The sequence below is a fragment of the Ambystoma mexicanum genome, chromosome 9 (assembly GCF_040938575.1).
Source record: "Ambystoma mexicanum isolate Mex_15411 chromosome 9, UKY_AmexF1_1, whole genome shotgun sequence".
NCBI lineage: Eukaryota > Metazoa > Chordata > Amphibia > Caudata > Ambystomatidae > Ambystoma > Ambystoma mexicanum.
In genome coordinates, this window is record NC_090931.1 from 1,426,120,506 (window position 1) to 1,426,144,165 (window position 23,660).

Below are 23,660 nucleotides of genomic sequence, written 5' to 3' on the forward strand. Positions count from 1 at the left end.
CCTGGGGAGAAACGCTAAAACATGGCATCCCCTCGTGAATACCTTGGGCAGAGCAATCCCTGCAGCTCTCCAGATGTTTTGGACTTCCTCTGCCATAATCCCTCGCAATAGACTATGTAGGGGGTGGCTGATGGGGACCTACAACGTTCACATGGATCCCTTCTAGAGAACTACTCAAATTCTGGCAACTGGAAGAAAGCTCAGCCCGCTGGACCCAGTCCCACCCACTACGGATGCGATCGCCTCCAAACATTTGAGGCTTTGCACCCTCCTTGGGTACCTCCATTCCGAATTCACTCACCGTCAATGGGCATAAAAAAAAAAACACTACACGCGAGATAGGGTGACGAAAAAACAGACAAGACTAAAACATCATGACAACCTGTTTTACTTGATATGAAGTGTATGTTAGTACATAATTTGCTCAAAACAAGAGAATAATAAAAAGCAGACAGACTACCTAAACAGTTCTCCTGCGCTACACAATCTACTAGAGGGGATCCTGCTAAGCACATTGCATGGTCCCTGGTACAGCCGCAGGCGCAGTAGAAGGAATCCAGACCCCTCAGCCTTTCCTAGGGAGCGGGCTGGCCCCTCCAAGTCAGGACGAGTGGGGATTTTGGTGGAAGCGAGGGCGCAAGGAGCTGGAGTGATCTAAAGGGACATCTTATTGTAGGAGGCCCGGACCCTGATCGGTGTGGCGTACATTGTTACACGCTCCCCAACTTATCCGACCCAATTGTGCAAAGTATACAAAGATGAACTTGGGTCTGGTCAGCTTCTTCTGCTCCAGGGGGTAATGCTTGAGGAGGGGAGCGCTAAAAGATGGCTGGGTGACCATGGAACGTGCTCAGCCTAATCACCTCATGTTACATGCAACAGCGGAGGTCTTCATGAAATCTATTTCCAAAGATATTCTCTTTTCCGTTATAGACATAGAAAAAGAAAAAAAAAGGACATGACTTGGATACAGCAACACTTATTTGAACGGTTGGTATTTCCCCTTGGAGCGCAGACTCGAAGGAAAGACCGCTTTTCAACTGAATCCATGAGGGTTCTGTATGAAGCAAGGGTCACGTGATGAATACATCAGTCACAGGGCTGTGAGTGGTTGGGGAGACCCCTGAAGCATTCTACAGAGCATAAGGCGAGCCCTTGAGAGTCATGTCACGGATGCCAACTTCCGTGTTTTGTGACGTAAACACCATAGCCCTTTCCCACCAGAGAGGCCTTTTCCTGCTAAAGACTACAGTCAAAATCATGTTAAGTTGACAGACGGGTTACTAATGAAATGCAGAGCTAAACATTTTTTTTTTTATATTAGAAAAACACGATTACAATGGTTAAGTGTTCGTAACAGATCCAACAGCACCAATACTTGAAGTGCCACAGTTTGCACACATATAAAAAGGCAGAAAAAAAGTGCAAACACATTTTTGATCAATCCTGCCCCACCTCCACCCGCCAGCCCTGCTCAATGCGCCGATGGGTGCCTAGGGGTTTGATGCACACAGGCCACCTCCTAAAAAGGACCTGACCTTTATTAGTGCAAGGAATTACCAGCAAACTTCTTCCAACTCCTTCCGCCCACTAGACATTCCTCCTGTCCAGTTTTAGTCACCAGCGACCCCTTGCACAAACCAATAGCATGTTCACGATTTAATGTGAACAGTGGCCACAATTGACCAACAAAGTACACTGCTATCCAGCGAGGAAGGGGGCGCCGGGGGGGGGGGGGGGGGGGGGGCGATTCAGGCAATTAGGTTAAACATTGAAACTGACCATGCGAGTTTAAGGTGTACGAAAATAAACATTTTTCAATTAAACAAAAAGCGTGTGTAAACTTTTCGGAGCATACAGTGATTGGAATAAATACGATTGCAGAAAGCCTAGCATTGTGGGGGGTAATCGAGTCAATCCCTCGTCTAAGGACAGCCACCGTAAGGGAAATATAGGAGGCCGCTCCAGGGGGAGCACGTGCAGTGCCTACAGATCCCACCTACGAGAGCTGTGGCCGGCCCAGGTGGCTTCCCCAACAGCTCAGATCTACATTCTGGATTCCGAAGGACAAACAGCTAAATGTATATATATCGGTCTGGTTCAGAGGGCTGCTGTAAAAAAATCAGGGAATGGGTCAAGTACCCACAAATATCTTGTACTCCCGAAGTGGAGGGAAAGAGCACCCTAATTCCAGCTTTCAAAATAGGTTCTACAAGTATAGATCATCTTAAAACGGAAACAAAAAGTTGCCGACTGTTTCTCAATACAAAATATTTTTAAAAAACTGGTTTGCAAGGCCCCGTCAGCATCGATAATGGTCTGCAAACCTGACTCTCTGCTGTCTTTTAAAGGTGGGAATGGGAGCCCCCCCCCCGCCCCCTCTCATCCCCCAGGTATATAATAGGCCCATGGGACCTGTGCGTGAAGGGGTAATGTGCCCACACCTCATTTTACAGCTGGGGAAACATTTGGGCTGGATGACCCTCTACCAGAAGTGGGGAGTAGCTTGAGGGCTAGAACTGCCCTACTCCTCATCCCATTGACGCTGTATGACTAGACGGTGACCCTTATGCAGCTCCCCCCCCCCCCCAGATGCTTTGATCTGTTGCTGCCGCCAGGGGCTCTGGCGGGCCCGCCTTTATGTCCGGCTCCCGACGATCTGCAGAAGACTGAGGAATATCTGAACGATGTCGGTGTAGATTTGCATAGCGCCGTAGATGTACTCCTCGGGGCTGATGGAGTTCTTCCCTTTGCCCAGCACCAACTGGGTGTCGTACGCTAGGAACTATAGAGAAAAAGAAGAACAAGCTTTAGTACTAGTTTCCACCAGTGAACCAGAGGGCAGGTAATAGAGTGACTTAGCTACAAAGAGTATTAGCACCCAAGGAGGGGGGGGGGGGGGGGCAATCAGGGTCCATGAAACCGCTAATCACAGCCACGTTCCCTGGAACCCGCAGGCTGCCTGCTCCGCCATGGGCCAACACACCCTCTTCCCCTCCCCCACCCAACCCCCAGTTCCACTAACGTGCAGCAGCTTCCTTCCTCGCTTTTCCGGCTGCCATGGCAATAGAAGAGGGGAGCCCTGCCTTCTAACATAGTAGCCATTTTGGATTAGTACTATTTTCATTCATTGAACAGGACACGTGCGGCGTCCCGTTCAATGAATGAAAATACTTTTTTTTTAGCACCTCAGGTTACCGCTTTGGTAACCCAGGGTGCTAATGCCACAATAAAGACCCAATAACCATTCAACTTCAAAATTTCACATTCATCAAATTGACTTAGCCAATCATTTGTACACATTAATCTACATGGGCACACACAATGTATTCAGAGCCGAAATACCCCCTTAACTTGTAAGCCAGAGTCATAAACCCACACTGTATCAGACCAACTTGTTAACCTGAAAAGCATGGACCCCTACACATCCTATATACAGGCCCGGGTGCAGTATTCTACGATCTTTCAGGAAGCACAAGTACAGACACAAGAGGCAAGAGGCCAACAAAAAAAAAAAAAACTACACCTGCATGGCTAAGGGGGTGCTAAGGTCCATGGATTTTCTGCTTGCAAAACAATGTCTGCCGGAGGTCCAGGCGTTACTCAGTCCAAGTTTCTATAGTTTACAAAGAACCGGTTGCTAACCTGTAACAATAATTTTGTGGCTACCCATCGATTATTCGTTCATATGCCATGCATTGCCATCATCTAGTAGTTGGGTCTGGAATCATATGCTATGCATGGCTGTCATCTAATAGTTGGGTCTGGAATAAGGATTTGCTTTTCTTAAAAGTCAAAATTGCAGCCGGAGACCATGGATGTGTTCGTCATGAGCCGTAAACATGAAATGCCTGGAGCCTGGGATCATTTACCCGATCGGACTATTCACCTCGTGACTGGGTTAAAGACCCCCAGTCCATTTTGAACTCATAGGGCTTTCTCGCAGGTGCCCAGGGGCATCAGAGGTAGCACCCATAACATTATTTCAATGTTCTCACCTATTTGGTTTAATCATGAGTGGCGCCCACATTGCCTCAGTCTTCTGGTCTATCTTCATGCCCCGAATATATCTTATTAAATTATTTTCCCCCCTAACCATACACGTTAATGCCACATGCTGTTTGCCGATAATCGCTACCCAGGTCATAACCAGTCAGTGCCAAGATTCAACCATTCTTCCCCTTTGCCAACTCTTGGACTTTTCCTCCGAGAGCCAAGTGTCACCCCTTCTTTTACTGGGTTCTTTCTGTGCACAGTCTATGCATTAGTATAGCCGATACTGTACTTCGCCAGCCTTATGGCTCTGTAATCCACCTCTGCGCCAAGCAAGCAAGAATGAAGCGGTTGAAAAACAGTTCTTGGCCTTGTATCTAAAAGAAATTTAAAAAGCGAGTTCCAAAGGCTCTGCTGGTTGCTCTTCTGAGCCACTGCAGATGTATGTTGCACTTATTCTCCAAATGGTTCTTCTGGATGACCTCTAAATCAGGGTTTTGGGGTGCTTTCATTTACTACTTCTTGCAGGAATATCTTGGACGCTGGTTACTGCGCCCAGACATGCTCTTTCACCTGCCTTACACCCCCTAACAATCTGGAAGGATATCCTCCCCTGCCCCACTTTGCCCCACCGCCCCCAGGCATGGCCCCGACAAGCCCACTTGTTCAGAAGAGCACTCAGTTTTTCCTGCTGCTGGTTTCGGTCACACCCTTGAAGAGATGTTCACGGTTACCAGTGGAGAGGGTAGATGTTATGCGTGAGATGATGCATGGCCAGAGGTGTCGAGACAGAGGGTAATGCTGAAAAAGCCAGCATTGTAAGGGCAGTGCGAGAGAGTAGGTTCAAGTACAGTGGAAGAGGTGTCGGAATAAGGAGTAGCATGGGGCGGGGGTTATCATAGCCTTGGAGGGAACCACTCTGCAATGGCAGAGGGGGAGGAATGAGGCGTTGCATTGTAGGAGCCGTCTGATGGAGCATCTTTGTATTACAATAGTTGAGAGTTGGAGGGAAGGTGAACTATCCGAGGTGGGCGAGGATCACTGTTGCAATCCAAATGGCTCCTTCCCTGGTAAACTGCGTTTTCTCTTTGGTTATTTTCCCTTCCTGCGACTGGATCACACTCCTCATCAAAAATACTTGCTGCCTACCACCCAGTTGGCCTCGGTCACTTCGTTGGCAAGCTCTTGGAAAAGGCGGCAACCCGACAGCTGATGGCGCACCCAGAAGAGAACAAAAATAAACTCATCCAGGATCATCAGTCGAGGTTCAGAAACAGGAGACACAGAATCAGCACTTTTATAAACGTGGGACTGACTCCATAATGCTCTGCACTGGAATACTCCTGCCACCCTCATCCTCCTTGACATATCAGAAGCCTTTGATGTTGGCATTCATTTCACCACACTCGGCCTCCTAAACAAACACATTATTGACATTGATGGCGTGATTGACAATAGCCTCTGCTTAAATGCATCTAAAACGAAAATCATCAATTCTGGCCAATCTATTCCACCCTAGGTTCTTTTTACCTAACCTGCTACTCTGCAGCCGTGCACCCGTTCAGATCAGTAAAAACCTGGGTGTGAAATTCACTGGGCTTCTTTCCTTCCCCCCAGCAAATCCATAGAGAAATCCCACTTCCAACTTCCAACTTATTGTTTTTCAAACACATTCCTCCCTTTCCAAACATGACTCAAAGAGCGCGAGTCACCATAGCAATGATCATCGTACACCTATATGCCTGTGCTTGAGTCTACCCAAATGCTTACCTCACGAACGTCAAGTGAATCACAGCCAGGCTGGTCCTAGGCTTGAACCCTCCTGGCCACATCACCCAGACACTAATTTGCCCTGCATTGGCTCTTGTAGCTTCTCCCACTGATTTTAGAAGATTAGGCATCCTACAGAGAAGCTTCTGATACTTGTCATTCTGCTTCACCAAGAAGTACCGTCTACTCAAAGGCCTTAGATCCTCCACGTTGAGGACCCTTGTAGGTCACCAAAAGAAGCATGGAGGAAGAACATGACGCTGCTGAACTTTACAACACCCTTTCCTTGGCCATAAGATCTAAAGAGGGCTATCTCCATTTCAGAAAAAAACAGAAGACTCTCCTATTTAAAGAGTGCTCATGCGTGCTTCTTAATGCGGTTGCATCTTGCCTGCATCTTCCCTCACACCCACTGTAATTCTAAACACTTAGCTGTGTTCCCAACCTCAGAATACCAAATCTACTAAAGTGCAGGGGTGATGCACATTAATGTACTTACTGTATTAACCTACAGTGCACTAATTTTCAGTACTGCACTTTCCTGATCTGAACTTTTTTACTAAGCCTGCCCTGCATCCTTTCCCTTAGGAGAGGACATGAACAATAAAAACATTATGAGGAGTGTGTGAAACCTCAACACAAGTATTTGTGCATCACCTTCACGACAGACATCAGGCAGGCATAATTGCTATACATACCAGGGTAAAGGCCACAGCAGCAAGGCCAGCATACAGCATGTGCAGCCAGTAGATCTGCAAGGCAATGAAAACACAGAAGTCAGCATCAGCAAGTAGTGTATATACGCACGTACGCACGCACCCCCCCGCCCCAATAAATGGAATACTGGAGCCAATGATAATCCCGGCATACTTTGAGAGGGCGTGAAGTTACAGTGGTAACTCATTTAGTGGGGGTATCCAGTGCTCATGCAGGGAGTGCAATGTTACAGATAACCCCAAAGGCGATCTCTTAAAGAGGGTTACGGTGGCATGTAGCGGGGAAGGGCCGAGGGTAGACTGAAAGGGACTAGGCCAATGCCCATCCAGTGAATGAGATGGGCACACATACCTTCAGCAATATAACCTTAACATGGAGGGTCAATGTTCAGCCAGTGGCTGACCAGCATAAGAGGAACCCCAGAGGTCATCATGACCCTAATGGAAGCAGGAAGAGCAATCTTTAACCACCGACTAAAATTGCATGGCTAGTCCCAGAAGTCTTCACCTTAGTGGTCGGGCAATGATCCTCCAGTGAATGACATGGACACCAGGGTTATGACTCCAATAGGGACAAGATTCATCCAATGAAAACACGGATTAGCCCAGGAGGGCATGACTTCAGGAGAGATAGCCATCTTAATTGCAGAGCTGAAATGTCCACAAACCAGTCAAGAGGTCATGACCCAAGTGCTCATTAAGAAGTAAAATAGAGTATTTGGATTCGGAGTCAGGAGCCTCAAATTGCAATTCTGAATTCAGATACATTCAGAATTTCAAACTGCAATTTAAAATGCAAATTACAATATGAAATTCTAATTGAAATAAAGAATTACACATTTACAGTTCAATTTTTAAAAATGGTATTACCAGGAGTAGAAGCAACACAAAGAGGCATTGGGAGCAAAGATTGATATTAGAGATATGGGGTGTATATAATCATCTGTAATTTCGATGAAGTCATCGGTTCTGCATGCCTTGTGGTTTTTATTTACTTATGTGGTTTCATTATGCTTTTAAACCAGATGTGCATGTGTGTGAGTTTACGGCATCAGTGTAATTATGTACTGTTAAGTATTGGTTTTGCTTAGTTAAACTGATGAAGATAATCTGTACCCTAGTATTATTATTCTGAGTTTATATGCTCGTCTTTTCTTATTTTTATCTTGTGTAATATATGGATGTTGAATTTTTTATGTGTGTATGAATATTTGAAAAGTTGCGTTGCAACTAAACCAAATAATAAATAAAACAAATGTACATTCCACGCAGTGAGCCTAAGTGAGTGATACCTGGATGTACTGACTAGATCAAGCTTCGGATTTTGAGATGCTGAATTCTGCCAGCCCCAGAAGACCTAGCCACTGCCACCCCCCCCGCTTCTCCCCAATCGGCCGGATGAGCACCATGAAGTACACGCGTGCTGTCTCATACTTACATATTTGAATGCAAGAACGATGGCCGTAACAATTCCCGTCACCATGAGCCCAATTCCCATGATGGAGAAGAATCCACCGCACGATGTGAAATCCACCTGGCAGAGGGCGAGAGGACGGACACCGGTGAGGGTGGGAGAAACCAGCATCGTGGCACAATAAGCATTTGACCAGAAATCTACACGCATGTTATCACGGACAAGGGACCATGGAAGATTCTGCAAACGATCACGTCACCCTCACCCCTCATACTTACCCACACCCTAACCCTCCTCTTGCATTCAGTAACATCATACAGTGCCCGCAATCTAGCACATTTCTTTGACCAATAAACACCTCCCTTTTAATTCACGCCATTACACAGAAATGTAGCGGTTTGCTGTGTCCAGAATGACAATGCATTACTTACCGTAAAAGCATTTCTGATGGTTGTATCTGCTTAGATTCACATGCTGTGCATAGTCCGACATCCAGTGGTCACTGCGGAGTATTGCATTTTGTTTTTCGTAGTCGAAAAGGGGACGTCGACAAGGCGTGTCTGCAACACTATCCCTATAGTGACGTGCCTTGTACCCACAATCCCTCACGCGTCGAGGTCCCTATGTTTGTATTTTTTCTGGCCTGAGGGAGCCTTCTATACGTGAGTGAGTACAGAAAAGAGAGAGAGATGTAGAAAGGTGTCTATGTTCCTTCCATCCGAGCGGGGAGGAAGGGTGGGCGCATGTGAATCTAAGCAGATACAACCATCAGAAATGCTTTTACGGTAAGTAATGCATTGTCTTCTGATGTTTGTTAATCTGCTTAGAATCACATGCTGTGCATAGACTAGCGAGCAGTACCCGGAGTTGGCGGTGGGTTATGAGAAGGAACAGAAGAGAAAAGATGTCTTAATACTGCCTGTCCCACCTGGGAGTCAGATCTAGAGTGTGCATCTAGACAGTAGTGTTTTGTAAATGTGTGCACAGAACTCCAGGTTGCCGCTTTGCAGATGGACTCGAGGGGAACATTTGCAATGAATGCTATGGATGCCCCAGTGCCTCGAGTAGAATGTGCTCTTGGCTTGAAGGGTAGTTCTCTCTTAGCAAGAGTGTAACAGAGAGTGATGCATTGATCAATCCATCTAGATATAGTGGATTTTGAAACTGCACCTCCTTCTCTTCCTGCTGCCACCGAGACAAAGAACTGATTAGTCTTTCTCAGTGGTCCGGTTCTTTCCATGTAGAACATGACAGCTCTGCGCACATCAAGTGTATGCAGACTTTTTTCTCCCGAATTGGAAGGGTTTTGAAAGAACGTTGGTAGTTCTATTGACTGGTTTACATGGAATTTTGAGATTAATTTCGGTGCAAACCTTGGGTGCGTGCGTAGAACCACTTTATCTTTGTGAACTGTTACAAAGGGGATTAGAACAGAAAGAGCCTGTAGTTCACTTACTCTCCCAATGGAGGTGATAGCTATTAGGAAAGCGGTCTTAAGAGTGAGGTCCTTAAGAGTTGCTTTGTGCATGGGTTCAAAGGGTGAGCCCATGAGTCTGGTAAGTACCACATTCAGGTCCCAGCCGGGAGCTGGGTTTGCCATCGGAGGGTGTATTCTCTTTACTCCCTCCATGAAGGCTTTGATAACTGGGACTTTCCACCAAGACACTTTAAGCTGGGAGGTGGTGTATGCAGAAAGTGCCGCTAGGTGGACTTTAATGGAATTGAACACTAGACCCGAGTCCAGTAAATGGGTCAGGTACAGGACAATGTGCGTGGGGGAGCAGTCAACTGGGTCGATGCTTCTTCCTCTACACCAGATGACAAATCTCTTCCATTTGCTAGAATAACAGTGAAGAGTGTTAGGCTTTCTAGCCTCCCTGAGGATGTCCATGCATCTCTGCGGGAGTTGTAAGTGTCCAAATTCTATGATCTCAGGAGCCAGGCTGCTAAGTTCATGGTCTGAGGGCATGGATGCAGTGTCCTGCCCTTGTCCTGTGACAGCATGTTGTGTGGGCAGGGAAGTTTCACTGGGGGAGATAGCGACATCTCCATCAAGTGAGCGAACCATGGCTGCCGGGGCCACTAGTATCATGGTAACTTGTTTCTGGTGCATCTTGTGCATAATCTTGTTGAGAAGGGGAGTCGGGGGGGGAAAGGCGTAAGCAAATTTCCCTGACCATGGAATCGATAGACTGTTCCCCTTGGATTGGTTCTGGGGGTACCTGGAGGCGTAATCTTGGCATTGTGAGTTCTCCTAGAGTTGCGAACAGGTCTATTTCTGGGAATCCCCATTGTGTGAAGACGCCGAAGACGATGTCTTCGTGCAACTGCCATTCGTACTCTGAGGGCAGAGGGAAGTCTCTGCTGAGTTTGTCTGCTAGCAGATTGAGTTCCCCTGGTACATGTTGCGACAGTAGGAACATGTGTTTGAGAGCCCACTTCCAGATATTCTGGGACAGCTTGGACAGTCCTGGAGAGTGGGTGCCCCCTTGCTTGTTGAGGTAGTACCTGGCTGTGGTGCTGTCTGTAAGGACCATCACTGTCTTCCCTTGTAGGTGTTCCTGGAAGGCTTTTAGTGCCTTGAACACGGCCAGTAGCTCCAGTCGGTTTATGTGCTTGGATGCTACGCTCGGAGTCCACACTCCGTGAGCAGTCTGATGGGATAGGCGAGCCCCCCCCCCCCATCCTGTGAGGGATACGTCTGTGGTTAGAGTGGCTTCCACTGCGGGTGTGGCAAAGGGTTTCCCCTCTTACCAGGTTTTCCTTTGTCCACCACCGTAGCGAGAGAACCAAGGCCGGCGAGACCACCACTAGATCGTCCCATTGTCCGCTGGCCTGACACTACTGGCTGTTGAGCCGCTCTTGCATTGGGCGCATGCGCAGGCGCGCGTGAGGTACCAAATAAATACATGACGCCATCATTCCTAGCAAGCGCATCGCTTTGCGCACCGTCACCTCTCGACCTGCCACATATTGGGGGATCTGAAACAGCATGTTTTGGACCCTCTCGTTGGAGGGGGAAGACGAGGCCGTCCTTTGTTCGAATTAGAGCCCCTAGGAATTGCTTGGTCTGGCTGGGGTCTAAGCTGGACTTCTTCTCGTTGATGGAGAAGCCCAGTTGGAACAAAAAGGTCTACAGTCTTTTGGGTATTGGAGAAGCATGTTTTGTAAGAATCCCCGGTTATGAGCCAATCGTCGAGGTAAGGGTATACTGGGATGGACAACCTGCGCAGGTGGGCCGCTGCCACTACCTTCGTGAATACCCTTGGTGCAGATGCTATTCCGAAGGGTAGCACTCTGAACTGGTAGTGTTTGCCCTCTATCATGAACCTGAGGTATTTTCTTTGCGCTGGCAACATTAAAATATGAAAGTATGCATCTTTCATGTCCAGTGTTGTCATGTAATCTCCCTGTGATAGCAGTGGGATCATTTCCTGTAAGGTCACCATACAAAACTTTTGGGGTTTGACAAACTTGTTCGCTGGGCGCAGATCTAATACAGGGCGCATGGTTAGATCCTTTTTGGGTACAAGGAAGTACACTGAAGGACAATGCATTACTTACTGTAAAAGCATTTCTGATGGTTGTATCTGCTTAGATTCACATGCTGTGCATAGGTCCGACATCCAGTGGTCACTGCGGAGTATTACATTTTGTTTTTCGTAGTCGAAAAGGGGACGTCGACAAGGCGTGTCTGTAACACTATCCCTATAGTGACGTGCGTTGTACCCATAATCCCTCACGCGTCGAGGTCCCTCTGTTTGTATTTTTCTGCCCTGAGGGAGTCTTCTAGACACGAGTGAGTACAGAAAAGAGAGAGAGAGATATATATAAAGGAAGTCTCTGTTCCTTCCATCCGAGCGGGGAGGAAGGGTGGGCGCATGTGAATCTAAGCAGATACAACCATCAGAAATGCTTTTACGGTAAGTAATGCATTGTCTTCTGATGTTTGTTAATCTGCTTAGAATCACATGCTGTGCATAGACTAGCGAGCAGTACCCGGAGTTGGAGGTGGGTTGTGAGAAGGAACAGTAGAGAAAAGATGTCTTAATACTGCTTGTCCCACCTGGGAATCAGATCTAGAGTGGGCATCTAGACAGTAGTGTTTTGTAAAGGTGTGTACAGAACTCCAGGTTGCCGCTTTGCAGATGGACTCAAGGGAAACATTTGCAATGAATGCTATGGATGCCCCAGTGCCTCGAGTAGAGTGTGCTCTTGGCTTGAAGGGTAGTTCTCTCTTAGCAAGAGAGAAACAGAGAGTGATGCATTGAACAATCCATCTAGATATAGTGGACTTTGAGACTGCATCTCATTCTCTTCCTGCTGCCACCGAGACAAAGAACTGGTTATTCTTTCTCAGTGGTCTGGTTCTTTCCATGTAGAACATGACAGCTCTGCGTACATCTAGTGTATGCAGACTTTTCTCCCAAGCTGGAAGGGTTTTGAAAGAAAGTTGGTAGTTCTATTGACTGGTTTACATGGAATTTAGAGATGAATTTTGGTGCAATCCTTGGGTGTGTGCGTAGAACCACCTTATCCTTGTGAACTGTTACGAAGGGGTCTAGAACAGAAAGAGCCTGTAGTTCACTTACTCTCCTAATGGAGGTGATAGCTATTAGGAAAGCAGTCTTAAGAGTGAGGTCCTTAAGAGTTGCCTTGTGCATGGGTTCAAAGGGAGGGCCCATGAGTCTAGAAAGTACCACATTTAAGTCCCATCCGGGAGCTGGGTTAGCTATCGGAGGGTGTATTCTCTTTACCCCCTCCATGAAGGCTTTGATAACTGGTATCTTCCACCACGACACTAAGTTGGGAAGTGGTGTATGCAGAAAGTGCCGCTAGGTGGACTTTAATGGAATTGAACACTAGACCTGAATCCAGTAAATGGGTCAAGTACAGAACAATGTTCGTGGGAGAGCAATCCACCGGGTTGATGCTCTTACCTCTACACCAGATGACAAATCTTTTCCACTTGCTAGAATAGCAGTGGCGAGTATTAGGTTTTCTGGCTTCCCTGAGGAGGTCCATACATCTCTGCGGGAGTTGTAGATGTCCAAATTCTATGATCTCAGGAGCCAGGCTGCTAAGTTCATGGTCTGAGGGCATGGATGCAGTGTCCTGCCCTTGTCCTGTGACAGCATGTTGTACGGGCAGGGAAGTCTCACTGGGGGAAATAGGGACATCTCCATCAAGTGAACGAACCATGGCTGCCGGGCCCACATTGGGGCCACTAGTATCATGGTAACCTGTTCCTGGTGCATCTTGTGCACTATCTTGTTGAGAAGGGGAGTCGGGGGAAAAGCGTAAACAAATTTCCCTGACCATGGAATCGATAGACTGTTCCCCTTGGACTGGTTCTGGGGGTAACTGGAGGCGTAATCTTGGCATTGAGAGTTTTCCAGAGTTGCGAACAGGTCTATTTCTGGGAAACCCCACTGTGTGAAGACGTTGAAGACGATGTCTTCTTGTAACCACCATTCGTACTCTACGGGCAGGGGGAAGTCTCTGCTGAGTTTGTCTGCTAGCAGATTGAGTTCCCCTGGTACATGTTGTGATAGTAAGAACATGTGTTTGAGAGCCCACTTCCAGATGTTCTGGGACAGCTTGGACAGTCCTGGAGAGTGAGTGCCCCTTGCTTGTTGAGGTAGTACATGGCTGTGGTGCTGTCTGTGAGGACCATCACTGTCTTTCCTTGTAGGTGTTCCTGAAAGGCTTTCAGTGCTTTGAACACCGCTAGTAGTTCCAGCAGGTTTATATGCTTGGATGCTAAGCTCGGAGTCCACTCTCCGTGAGCAGTCTGATGGGATAGGTGAGCCCCCCATCCTGTAAGAGATGCGTCTGTGGTTAGAGTGGCTTCCACTGCGGGTGTGGCCAAAGTTTTCCCTAATAACAGGTTTTCTTTTGTCCACCACCGTAGCGAGAGAACCAAGGCCTGCGAGACCACCACTAGATCGTCCCATTGTCCGCTGGCCTGACACCACTGGCTGTTGAGCCACTCTTGCATTGGGCGCATGCGCAGGCGCGCGTGAGGTACCAAATAAATACATGACGCCATCATCCCTAGCAAGCGCATTGCTTTGCGTACTGTCACCTCTCGACCTGCCACATAATGGGGGATCTGAAACAGCATGTTTTGGACCCTCTCGTTGGAGGGGAAGACGAGGCCGTCCTTTGTTCGAATTAGAGCCCCTAGGAATTGTTTGATTTGGCTGGGGTCTAAGCTGGACTTCTTTTCGTTGATGGAGAAGCCCAGTTGGAACAAAAGGTCTACAGTCTTTTGGGTATTGGAGAAGCATGTTTCGTAAGAATCCCCTGTTATGAGCCAGTCGTCGAGGTAAGGGTATACCGGGATGGATAACCTGCGCAGGTGGGCGGCTGCCACTGCCAGTACTTTCGTGAATACCATTGGTGCAGATGCTATCCCGAAGGGTAGTACTCTGAACTGGTAGTGTTTGTTCTCCATCTTGAACCGGAGGTATTTTCTGTGCGCTGGCAACATTAAAATATGAAAGTATGCATCTTTCATGTCTAGTGTTGTCATGTAATTGTCAGGTTCCATAGTAAATAGGTGGTAATTAAAGAATTATTATTCTTATGTTCTTAGTTTATTTCATTGTTAGGTTTAAAGACTAAATATAGTCCTTTCACTGTTAAAATGGTTGGGCCTTAACTTCCATATTCAGAGTACTGCAGATACCCCAAGCCAAGATGGAGGGCAGAGGCAGGAGTTCTGATTGGGTGGCAGGTTGACAATGGTGTGACTCCCAACATTCTAAACTGCCTTTCATTAGTTTAGTTTCCTGAGCTGGTCATGTTTCTGTTCATCTCCTATGTTTTGGGCCTTGGAAAACTCTTAAGAAAATATCTTCAACACTAAAAGAAAAAGAAACCACTCATTCAAGTTACATCTACTCTAAAGAAATTAATTTTCCCTGTGGATGAAAACAAGCTAAGTACTTTTTATGTCATTAATCTAAATGAACTGCCAAAGTTAGCCTTATCTTCTGTTATTTTCTCCTCTGAAGTGCAAGGATTAAAAGACGTCGTGTTGTGAAGCCAGTGTTTTTACATGGCAAACTCATTCATCAGAGATTAAGTCATGAAAACATGATATTTAAAGGCTATTAAAGTTAATGACTGCACAGGCAACCTTTTTTTTTTTTTTTTAAAAGCAGCACAAAGAAGGATATTTATTTTTGAGCCAAGGTATTTTTAACAAAGGAAAATATATAAGACTTATTTACCATATTATATGTGGAATCTTCCAAATGCATCTCATTACATGCAAAGACGTTTTTGAGGAATAACTTTACTTTAAAACTGCACTCAACATTAAATGGCATTTCCTTTGGTTGTTGAACTATTTCCATAAAGAGAGGTAAATGAAATGGAATTAACTGATTAAGGAAATAGTATCATTTTAAGGAAAACAAAAGATTATTTCTGTGTTTTCAACTATTTTTTCAAGTGTGCTTCATTCAAAAGACTCTTCTTGAGACATTCTGGAGTTTGTGTTCACAGTTTTATTGACATTGTTTGGAAACACATTTTCTTTTCTTCAAGTTCATTTATTTCCACAAGGAACCTCCATCAGTTTAGTCACTTGTAATGACATTCAGTTCAGTGGTTTTCAGCAGCACAGTTATGAAACATGACCACCAAAGTTTGCTTTTAGGGTAAAAGAGTTGGAGTTATTTCAAAACTAAAAAAAAATATATAGAAATAATTATCCTCTGGGCTTTTTGCAGAGGGTATTCAGGTAGGATTGTTGATATTCATAAAATAATAGTTGTTTAGTTTTGTAATATTATTTAATGCTTAACAATTTTCATTCATGCAGAGCCCGGATGAAGATAGAAGATCCAGTGTCTGATTAGTTATTTTATCCACTTTTCCCCCTTCCCCCCAGGGGTGTCTAGTACTCAGCTGTTCAGTTTAGTTGTGAGCTAGACATCTTAGTGGGATCGTGGGACTCAGCAGCTCCTGCGTTGGATGTGGATATTACCAGCCTGACAGAATGAAAGGCCCAAGTAGTTAACTTCGCCTGAGCTGCTGAGACCACTTCCCAGAATAATTATGGAAGCCTTGGGGGATATGATTAAGGAGTTGACGGAAGAATTAAGGGTTTCTATAAATGAGAATGTCCTTTTAAATAAAAAGATTGAGTTAAATATTAAGGTAACACATTCAGGAAATGTCAGAAGAAAGGTTGGTAGGTAGGAGAGAAGAACAGATTTTGGAACCTCCAGTTCTGGAAAGGGAAGGTTCTAGACAGAGAGGAGATTCTGGGTTAGGAGCAATTGGAGGTTTAAAGTCTTTAATTTTACCGGTGCCTCTGGCACCACCTGAACGTTTTTCTGGTGAGGCTAAAAGATTTCAAACATTTTTCACTCAATGTGAATTACATTTTTTAAGTAGGCCGGAAGTGTTTTCTTCTGATATGTCAAAGATAACATTTATGATATCTTATCTTTCAGGGGAGGCTGCTAGTTGGGCAGGAGTGTTGGTTAAACAAAAAGATTTAGCTTTGTATGATTTTAAATTATTTAAGGAGGAGTTCAGTAAGTTATTTGATAAACGTCAGGAATCCTTACAAGTTGATGGTGAACTGCTTGAGTTAAAACAGGGGAATCGAGAGTTAGTAAGTTATATTAACCAATTTAAGACTCTAGTTGTTGAAAGTAACTGGCCAGAAGAGAAGAGAGCATCCCTTTTTTTACAGATGTTTAAGGGATGAATTGAAAGACGCCTTGTCTGGGGTGGTAAATAGACCAACTTCTTGTGACGCCTTGATGGATTTAGTTGTACAGTTAGATTTTCGCCTCTATGAAAGAAGATTGGAGCGTAGGAGGGGAGACAATAAACAAGAGAATAAATCTAATCCTAGATTTGATAGACCTAAGCTGGAGTTTGTAAATAAGAGATTTTAGGTCAAAACATTCAGAAAGTTCAGGAAGAATTAGAGGACCTCTTTCTAAGGAGGAAAGAGAGGTGAAGAAATAATAATCACTGTCTTTATTGCGGAAGGAGTGGACATTTTCTTGGGAACTGCCCTTACACTCCAAAGAAAGTACAAAATCCTGACGGCAAGAATCATCAGTAGCCAATACTCTTCAGGCGGCAGTTCCTCACATAACAATTAATGTATCCTTGATTTTTTTAAAGAAATTGGTGGGTAGTGGTCCTGTGATTATTGATTCAGGAGCAACTGGGAATTTTATGGATTGGGGAGTAGCAAAGAGTTTAGGTATTCCCTTAGTGAAGAAGGTTTTATCTGAGCAGGTTAGTTCAGTGGATGGATCAGAATTAACTTCAGGACCAATCACACATGAACCTTCTCCCTTACTAATGATTATGGCATGGAACCATGGAGAGGAGTTGATTTTTGAGATTATCGATGCTCCACAATTGAAGATTATTTTAGGCATGCCCTGGCTTACACATCATAATCCTTTGATTGATTGGGGCAGAAGGGTGATTGAATTAAATTCCAATTTTTGTAAGGAACATTGTTTTGAAGGTAAATCCCTTGAAGATACTCAGATTGATGATGTTAAGGGTGCAAGGTTCTTAGGAGAGGTTGGAGCTCTTTTTCACTCTCATACTATTGGAGCTGTTATGGGAGAGTTACCTGATTGCTACAAAGAATTCAGTGATGTCTTTGATGAGGTAGTGGCAGGTGGTCTTCCTCCTCATAGACCATTTGATTGTAAGATAGAACTTGAACCAGGAGCCACTTTACCTTGTAGCAGGGTTTATGCACTTACTGAAAAGGAAAACGATTACCTTAAGGAGTATTTAATTGAAAATTTAGCAAAGTGTTTCATTAGACATTCCAAGTCCCCGGTGCCATCTCCTTTATTTTGTGTGCCTAAAAAAGAGGGAACATTGAGGACTTGTATTGATTATAGAGCTCTAAATAAGCTAACCATCAAAAACAGATATCCACTTCCTTTAATTTCAGTTATGTTAGATCAGATACAAGGAGCTGAAATATTTTCTAAATTGGATTTGAGAGGTGCTTATCATCTTGTTAGAGTAAAAGAGGGAGATGAATGGAAGACAGCTTTCAAGACTAAGTATGGATTATTTGAATATTTAGTGATGCCTTTCGGATTATGTAATGCCCCAGCTTCATTTCAGTTTTTTATTAATGAAGTTCTACGTGAGTTTCTGGACATTTTTGTTGTAGTCTACATCGATGATATTTTGATTTATTCACAAGATTTGAAACATCAAAGTCATGTAAAATTGGTCCTACAAAAATTGAGAGAAAACCATTTATTTGCAAAATTGGAAAAAAAACAATTTCATACTTCTTCAGTTGAATTCCTTGGTTTTGTGATTACTCCTGGTGGGTTGGAGATGGATTTAAAGAAGATTAAGGCTGTCAAAGACTGGCCATCTCCGACTAAAGTTAAGGAGGTGCAGAGTTTTTTGGGCTTTGCCAATTTTTATAGGAGATTTATCGAATGATTCTCTCAAATCATTACTCCTATTACTAAACTTCTTAAGAAAGGAGTACAATTCATTTGGAGTGAAGAAGCTGAAGAGGCTTTTCAGGTTTTGAAAGATCGTTTCATTACAGGACCTGTGCTTTTACATCTGTAACGCTCACCTGATTCCCGTAGAGGCGCCGGTCTTGACTGGGCATATACCGTATCTTCAAAGGTGAAGTGTAACACACGGCTGGCTCTTTGGGCTGGACCTCTGTGCACTGTATGTCTGACTCGAAGGGTAAGATGTCTGCAGATAGAAAATATGGGATTAAGGAACTGGGTTATTGAATGTCTCTCTTCTTCCCTTTCTCTTCTCCTGTAGAACCCCAAAGGTTAACGCTCTCACCTTAGGTAAGTGAACGCCGTGCTCTCCATCTGCCTCGGGGCAGGGTGCTGTAACCAGTTTCTTCACTGGATAAGGGGAGCAGGCCTCTTGACTTCAGAGGACTGCTGTCCGTCGTTTACTGCACGAACGGTAAGTTTCGAGTAATTCCAATGTCTTTAAAGTCTTTAGTAATGATGTCTCTTGTTTTGCAGGGTTCCGGCGATGGCGGATGACGGGCTGAAGTGAGTTGCAAATGGAGCCCGTGTGATGAATAGAAGCGCCTGGAAGCACGTAAGTAAGCGCTTGTTGCCTGCTTCACGATGCGCTCTAACTGTCTCTTTATTTTGCAGGTACAAGTTCGGAGCGGCTGCAGGGTGCCGGAATACCCACTGGGTTAGATGTGGAAAGGAGTATTGGCACGTGAGTATTAAAGTTCCCCAATGTCTTTAAACGCACCTTGTTTTGTCTTTCAGATGCAGGATGCAGCGCCGAAGGCCTCCGGAGCGCACGAAGAGTAGGTAAGCCTTTATCTTTCAGATGCCGGAATGCAGCACGAGGCGTTGGTGACAGCCGATGGACCAGGTAAGTGAAGAGCTGTCACTGAAGACCGTAATGCTAACCTGTTCTTTCTTGTCTTTATAGGTGTTGCTGAAGACTGGATTCAGGATGGTAAGCCTTTTCCCTTAGGCCCAGGATCAGATGCAGAAGACACGATGAGCGTTCTGCTGCAGAGGATGCAGAATAACGCAAAGCAAGATTCATCCATCGGGTGTGGTTTAAATAGCCTCCTGTAGTGCTTAGAGGTCTCCTTCCACAGCCACGCCTAGGTAAGAAAAGAGTTCCTGCTTTCCAGAAGAGTTCCAGTGTTCTGAATCTAGGGAGTGGCTCCTGCCCCACCCAACAGGAAAAGTAGTTCCAAACAGAAGAGGATCAGAGGCTCAACTGGCAGGCAAGTAAGCAGCATGGTCTGCTGCAGGTAAGTCCACCCAAGCATTATGAGCCCGGCGCTTCCAGCGCTGGGACTGGGCATATTTATGAGCCTGGTGCCATTGGCACCAGGACTGGGTCCAAAAGGTCCCAATTGGGACTGGTTGGCACTCGGAACCTGGGTTATGGATCTGCTTCCAAGGGAGTTGGGAAAACCCTGACCTTTTGGAAGCAGAGATCATGACAACATACTGATCCTTCTAAGCCTTTTTTTGTTGAGGCAGACGCCTCCAATCTGGCTATGGGAGCGGTTTTCTCTCAAAGGCATGAAAACACTGGACAATTGCATCCAGTTGCTTATTTTTCCCAAAAGTTTTCTTCAGCTGAAATCAATTATACCATCATGGATCGTGAGCTTTTAGCGATCAAGGCAGCCTTTGAGGAATGGCGCCATTATTTAAATGGAGCTAGACACACTGACAGTTTTGACTGATGACCGAAATCTTTTATTTTTAAAATCAGCTAAAACTTTAACACCCAGACAATTAAGATGGTCATTATTCTTTTCAGATTATGATTTTGTAATTACTTTTAAACCTGGAAGTCAAAATGGAAAGGCAGATGCTTTGTCTCGTCAGTTTCCTGGTAGTGAACAATTGAAGGAGATTGATCAACAACCTGTGATTTCCTCTGAACATTTTATTGTGGCGGGAGTTTTTGATGAAGGAAGTTTTTCTAAAGAAATTCAAGACTGTATGACTTCTGAACAAATGGATGAATGGGTGAGACAGGACCCAGTGAGAAAAATTTAAAATGGTTTACCATATTTCGACACTAGATTATATCTTCCTTCAGAGAAGCTCCGTGAAAAATTTTTGATTGATTGTCATGAATCAAAACTCTCAGGTCATCCAGGGTTTAGAAAAACTTTAGAGTTGGTCAGGAGGGAATTTTGGTGGGATACAATGAGAAGTGACATTTTAAACTTTGTTAAGACTTGTGAGACTTGTATTAGAGCCAAGTCACATGTGGGTAAACCAATGGGTTTATTAGAACCTCTTCCAATTCCGCCGCATCCGTGGCATACTAGTTCTATGGATTTTATAGTTGATCTCCCTAAGGATCAGGGTTGTTCTACAATTTTGGTTGTTGTTGATTTACTTACTAAAGAAAGTCATTTAATTCCAATTAAAGGGGAAGTTACTGCAGAAAGTTTGGCACAGCATTTTTCTCAAGGCATTGTTCGGCTGCATGGTTTACCTAGTCAGGTGATTTCCGATAGAGGTTCTCAGTTTATTTCAAAGTTTTGGAGGGCCTTTTGTAGAAGTCTTGGTGTGGAAGTTAAATTAACATCTGGATATCATCCCGAGACTAATAGTCAAGTGGAACGTGTTAATCAAGAGTTGGAAAAGTACTTAAGATGTTACTTGCAAGCAGGAGACAGTTGGGTAGATCTAATTTGGATAGCAGAATTTGCATATAATAATTCTATGAAGGATTCTACTTCTATGTCACCTTTTTTCTGTAGTCGTGGTTTCCATCCTCGTTTCCTTAGAGAACAGATAGAGAAAGACATTGGTAGTCCAGCAGTTGAGATTAGATTACAGACTATGAAGGAACATTTGGTACGAGCAGTCAAGGCACTTCAATTGAGTAAGGCTAGTTATAAGAGATTTGCTGATGTTAAACGCAAGCATGGGCCAGAATTTTGTGTTGGGAATAAAGTCTGGTTGTCTGCCAAGAATTTGAAAATCGAGGGTCGAACTAAATTTAGTCCAAGATTTATAGGTCCTTTTGAGATTGAGACTGTGATAAATCCAGTTGCAGTTAGATTGAAACTTCCCGAAAATTTAAAAGTACATCCAACATTTCACATTAGTCAGTTAAAACCATTTGTTGATGGAACTAGATTAGGAGTTCCTCCTAGTCCAGTTTTAGTGGAGAATCAATCTGAAGAATTTGAGGTCAGAGCAATTTTGGACTCTAGAAGAAGTCGTGGAAAACTTCAGTATTTAATAGACTGGAAAGGTTTTGGGCCTGAGGAACGCTCTTGGGAATTTGCTAGTGATGTCCATGCTCCAATTTTTGTCGCCAAATTTCATAGGAAGTATCCTTTCAAGCCTGGTCCGGGAGGGAGGGCTTGGAGAGGGTGTACTGTCAGGTTCCATAGTAAATAGGTGGTAATTAAAGAATTATTATCCTTATGTTCTTTCTTTATTTCATTGTTAGGTTTAAAGACTAAATATAGTCCTTTCACTGTTAAAATGGTTGGGCCTTAACTTCCATATTCAGAGTACTGCAGATACCCCAAGCCAAGATGGAGGGCAGAGGCAGGAGTTCTGATTGGGTGGCAGGTTCACAATGGTGTGACTCCCAACATTCTAAACTGCCTTTCATTAGTTTAGTTTCCTGAGCTGGTCATGTTTCTGTTTATCTCCTATGTTTTGGGCCTTGGAAAACTCTTAAGAAAATATCTTCAACACTAAAAGAAAAAGAAACAACTCATTCAAGTTACATCTACTCTAAAGAAATTAATTTTCCCTGTGGATGAAAACAAGCTAAGTACTTTTTATGTAATTAATCTAAATGAACTGCCAAAGTTAGCCTTATCTTCTGTTATTTTCTCCTCTGAAGTGCAAGGATTAAAAGACGTTGTGTTGTGAAGCCAGTGTTTTTACATGGCAAACTCATTCATCAGAGATTAAGTCATGAAAACATGATATTTAAAGGCTATTAAAGTTAATGACTGCACAGTCAACCTTGTTTTTTTTTAAAAAAGCAGCACAAAGAAGGATATTTATTTTTGAGCCAAGGTATTTTTAACAAAGAGGAAACTATATAAGACTTGTTTACCATATTATATGAGGAATCTTCCAAATGCATCTCATTACATGCAAAGACGTTTTTGAGGAATAACTTTACTTTAAAACTGCACTCAACATTAAATGGTATTTCCTTTGGTTGTTGAACTATTTCCATAAAGAGAGGTAAATGAAATGGAATGAACTGATTAAGGAAATAGTATCATTTTAAGGAAAACAAAAGATTATTTCTGTGTTTTCAACTATTTTTTCAAGTGTGCTTCATTCAAAAGACTCATCTTCTTGAGCCATTCTGGAGTTTGTGTTCACAGTTTTATTGACATTGTTTGGAAACACATTTTCTTTTCTTCAAGTTCATTTATTTCCACAAGGAACCTCCATCAGTTTAGTCACTTGTAATGACATTCAGTTCATTGGTTTTCAGCAGCACAGTTATGAAACATGACCACCAAAGTTTGCTTTTAGGGTAAAAGAGTTGGAGTTATTTCAAAACTAAAAAAAAATATATAGAAATAATTATCATCCTCTGGGCTTTTTGCAGAGGGTATTCAGGTAGGATTGTTGATATTCATAAAATAATAGTTGTTTAGTTTTGTAATATTATTTAATGCTTAACAATTTTCATTCATGCAGAGACCGGATGAAGATAGAAGATCCAGTGTCTGATTTGTTATTTTATCCACTTTTCCCCCTTCCCCCCAGGGGTGTCTAGTACTCAGCTGTTCAGTTTAGTTGTGAGCTAGACATCTTAGTGGGATCGTGGGACTCAGCAGCTCCTGCGTTAGATGTGGATATTACCAGCCTGACAGTAATCCCCTTGTGATAGCAGTGGGATTACTTCCTGCAAGGTCACCATACGAAACTTTTGGGTTTTGACAAACTTGTTCGCTGGGCGCAGATCTAATACAGGGCGCATGGTTAAGTCCTTTTTGGGTACAAGGAAGTACACTGAATAAATACCTTCTGTTACCTGAGATAGGGGGACAGCCTCTATAGCTTCTTTTTTCAGTAGCTCTTCTACTTCTTGAAGAAGAATGGTGAGGTGTTCCAGTGTCATGCGTCGGTTCCGTGGGGGTCTGTACTTCGGGGAACCGTTGAATTGGATGCAGTATCCGTGGGCTATGGTGGATAATACCCAGCGGTCTGACAATATTCCCTCCCATGCTGAAAGGAACGATGTTAGCCGGCCCCCGACCG

The 23,660-nt window shown here is 44.1% G+C and overlaps 1 protein-coding gene across 2 annotated transcripts in view; it reads right to left on the minus strand.

Moving 5' to 3' along the window:
• Positions 1-370: 370 nt before the first annotated feature.
• Positions 371-23,660, minus strand: part of TMBIM1 (transmembrane BAX inhibitor motif containing 1) — a 280,929-nt gene continuing 257,639 nt past the window's right edge. For both annotated transcript variants that reach the window (XM_069616828.1, XM_069616829.1), the window contains exons 10-12: positions 7,918-8,013; positions 6,462-6,515; positions 371-2,785 (exon numbers count right to left, since the gene is read on the minus strand). In XM_069616828.1, the coding sequence (XP_069472929.1) occupies positions 2,639-2,785; positions 6,462-6,515; positions 7,918-8,013 (297 nt within the window). In that variant the 3' untranslated portion in view covers positions 371-2,638. The remainder of the gene's footprint in view (positions 2,786-6,461; positions 6,516-7,917; positions 8,014-23,660) is intronic.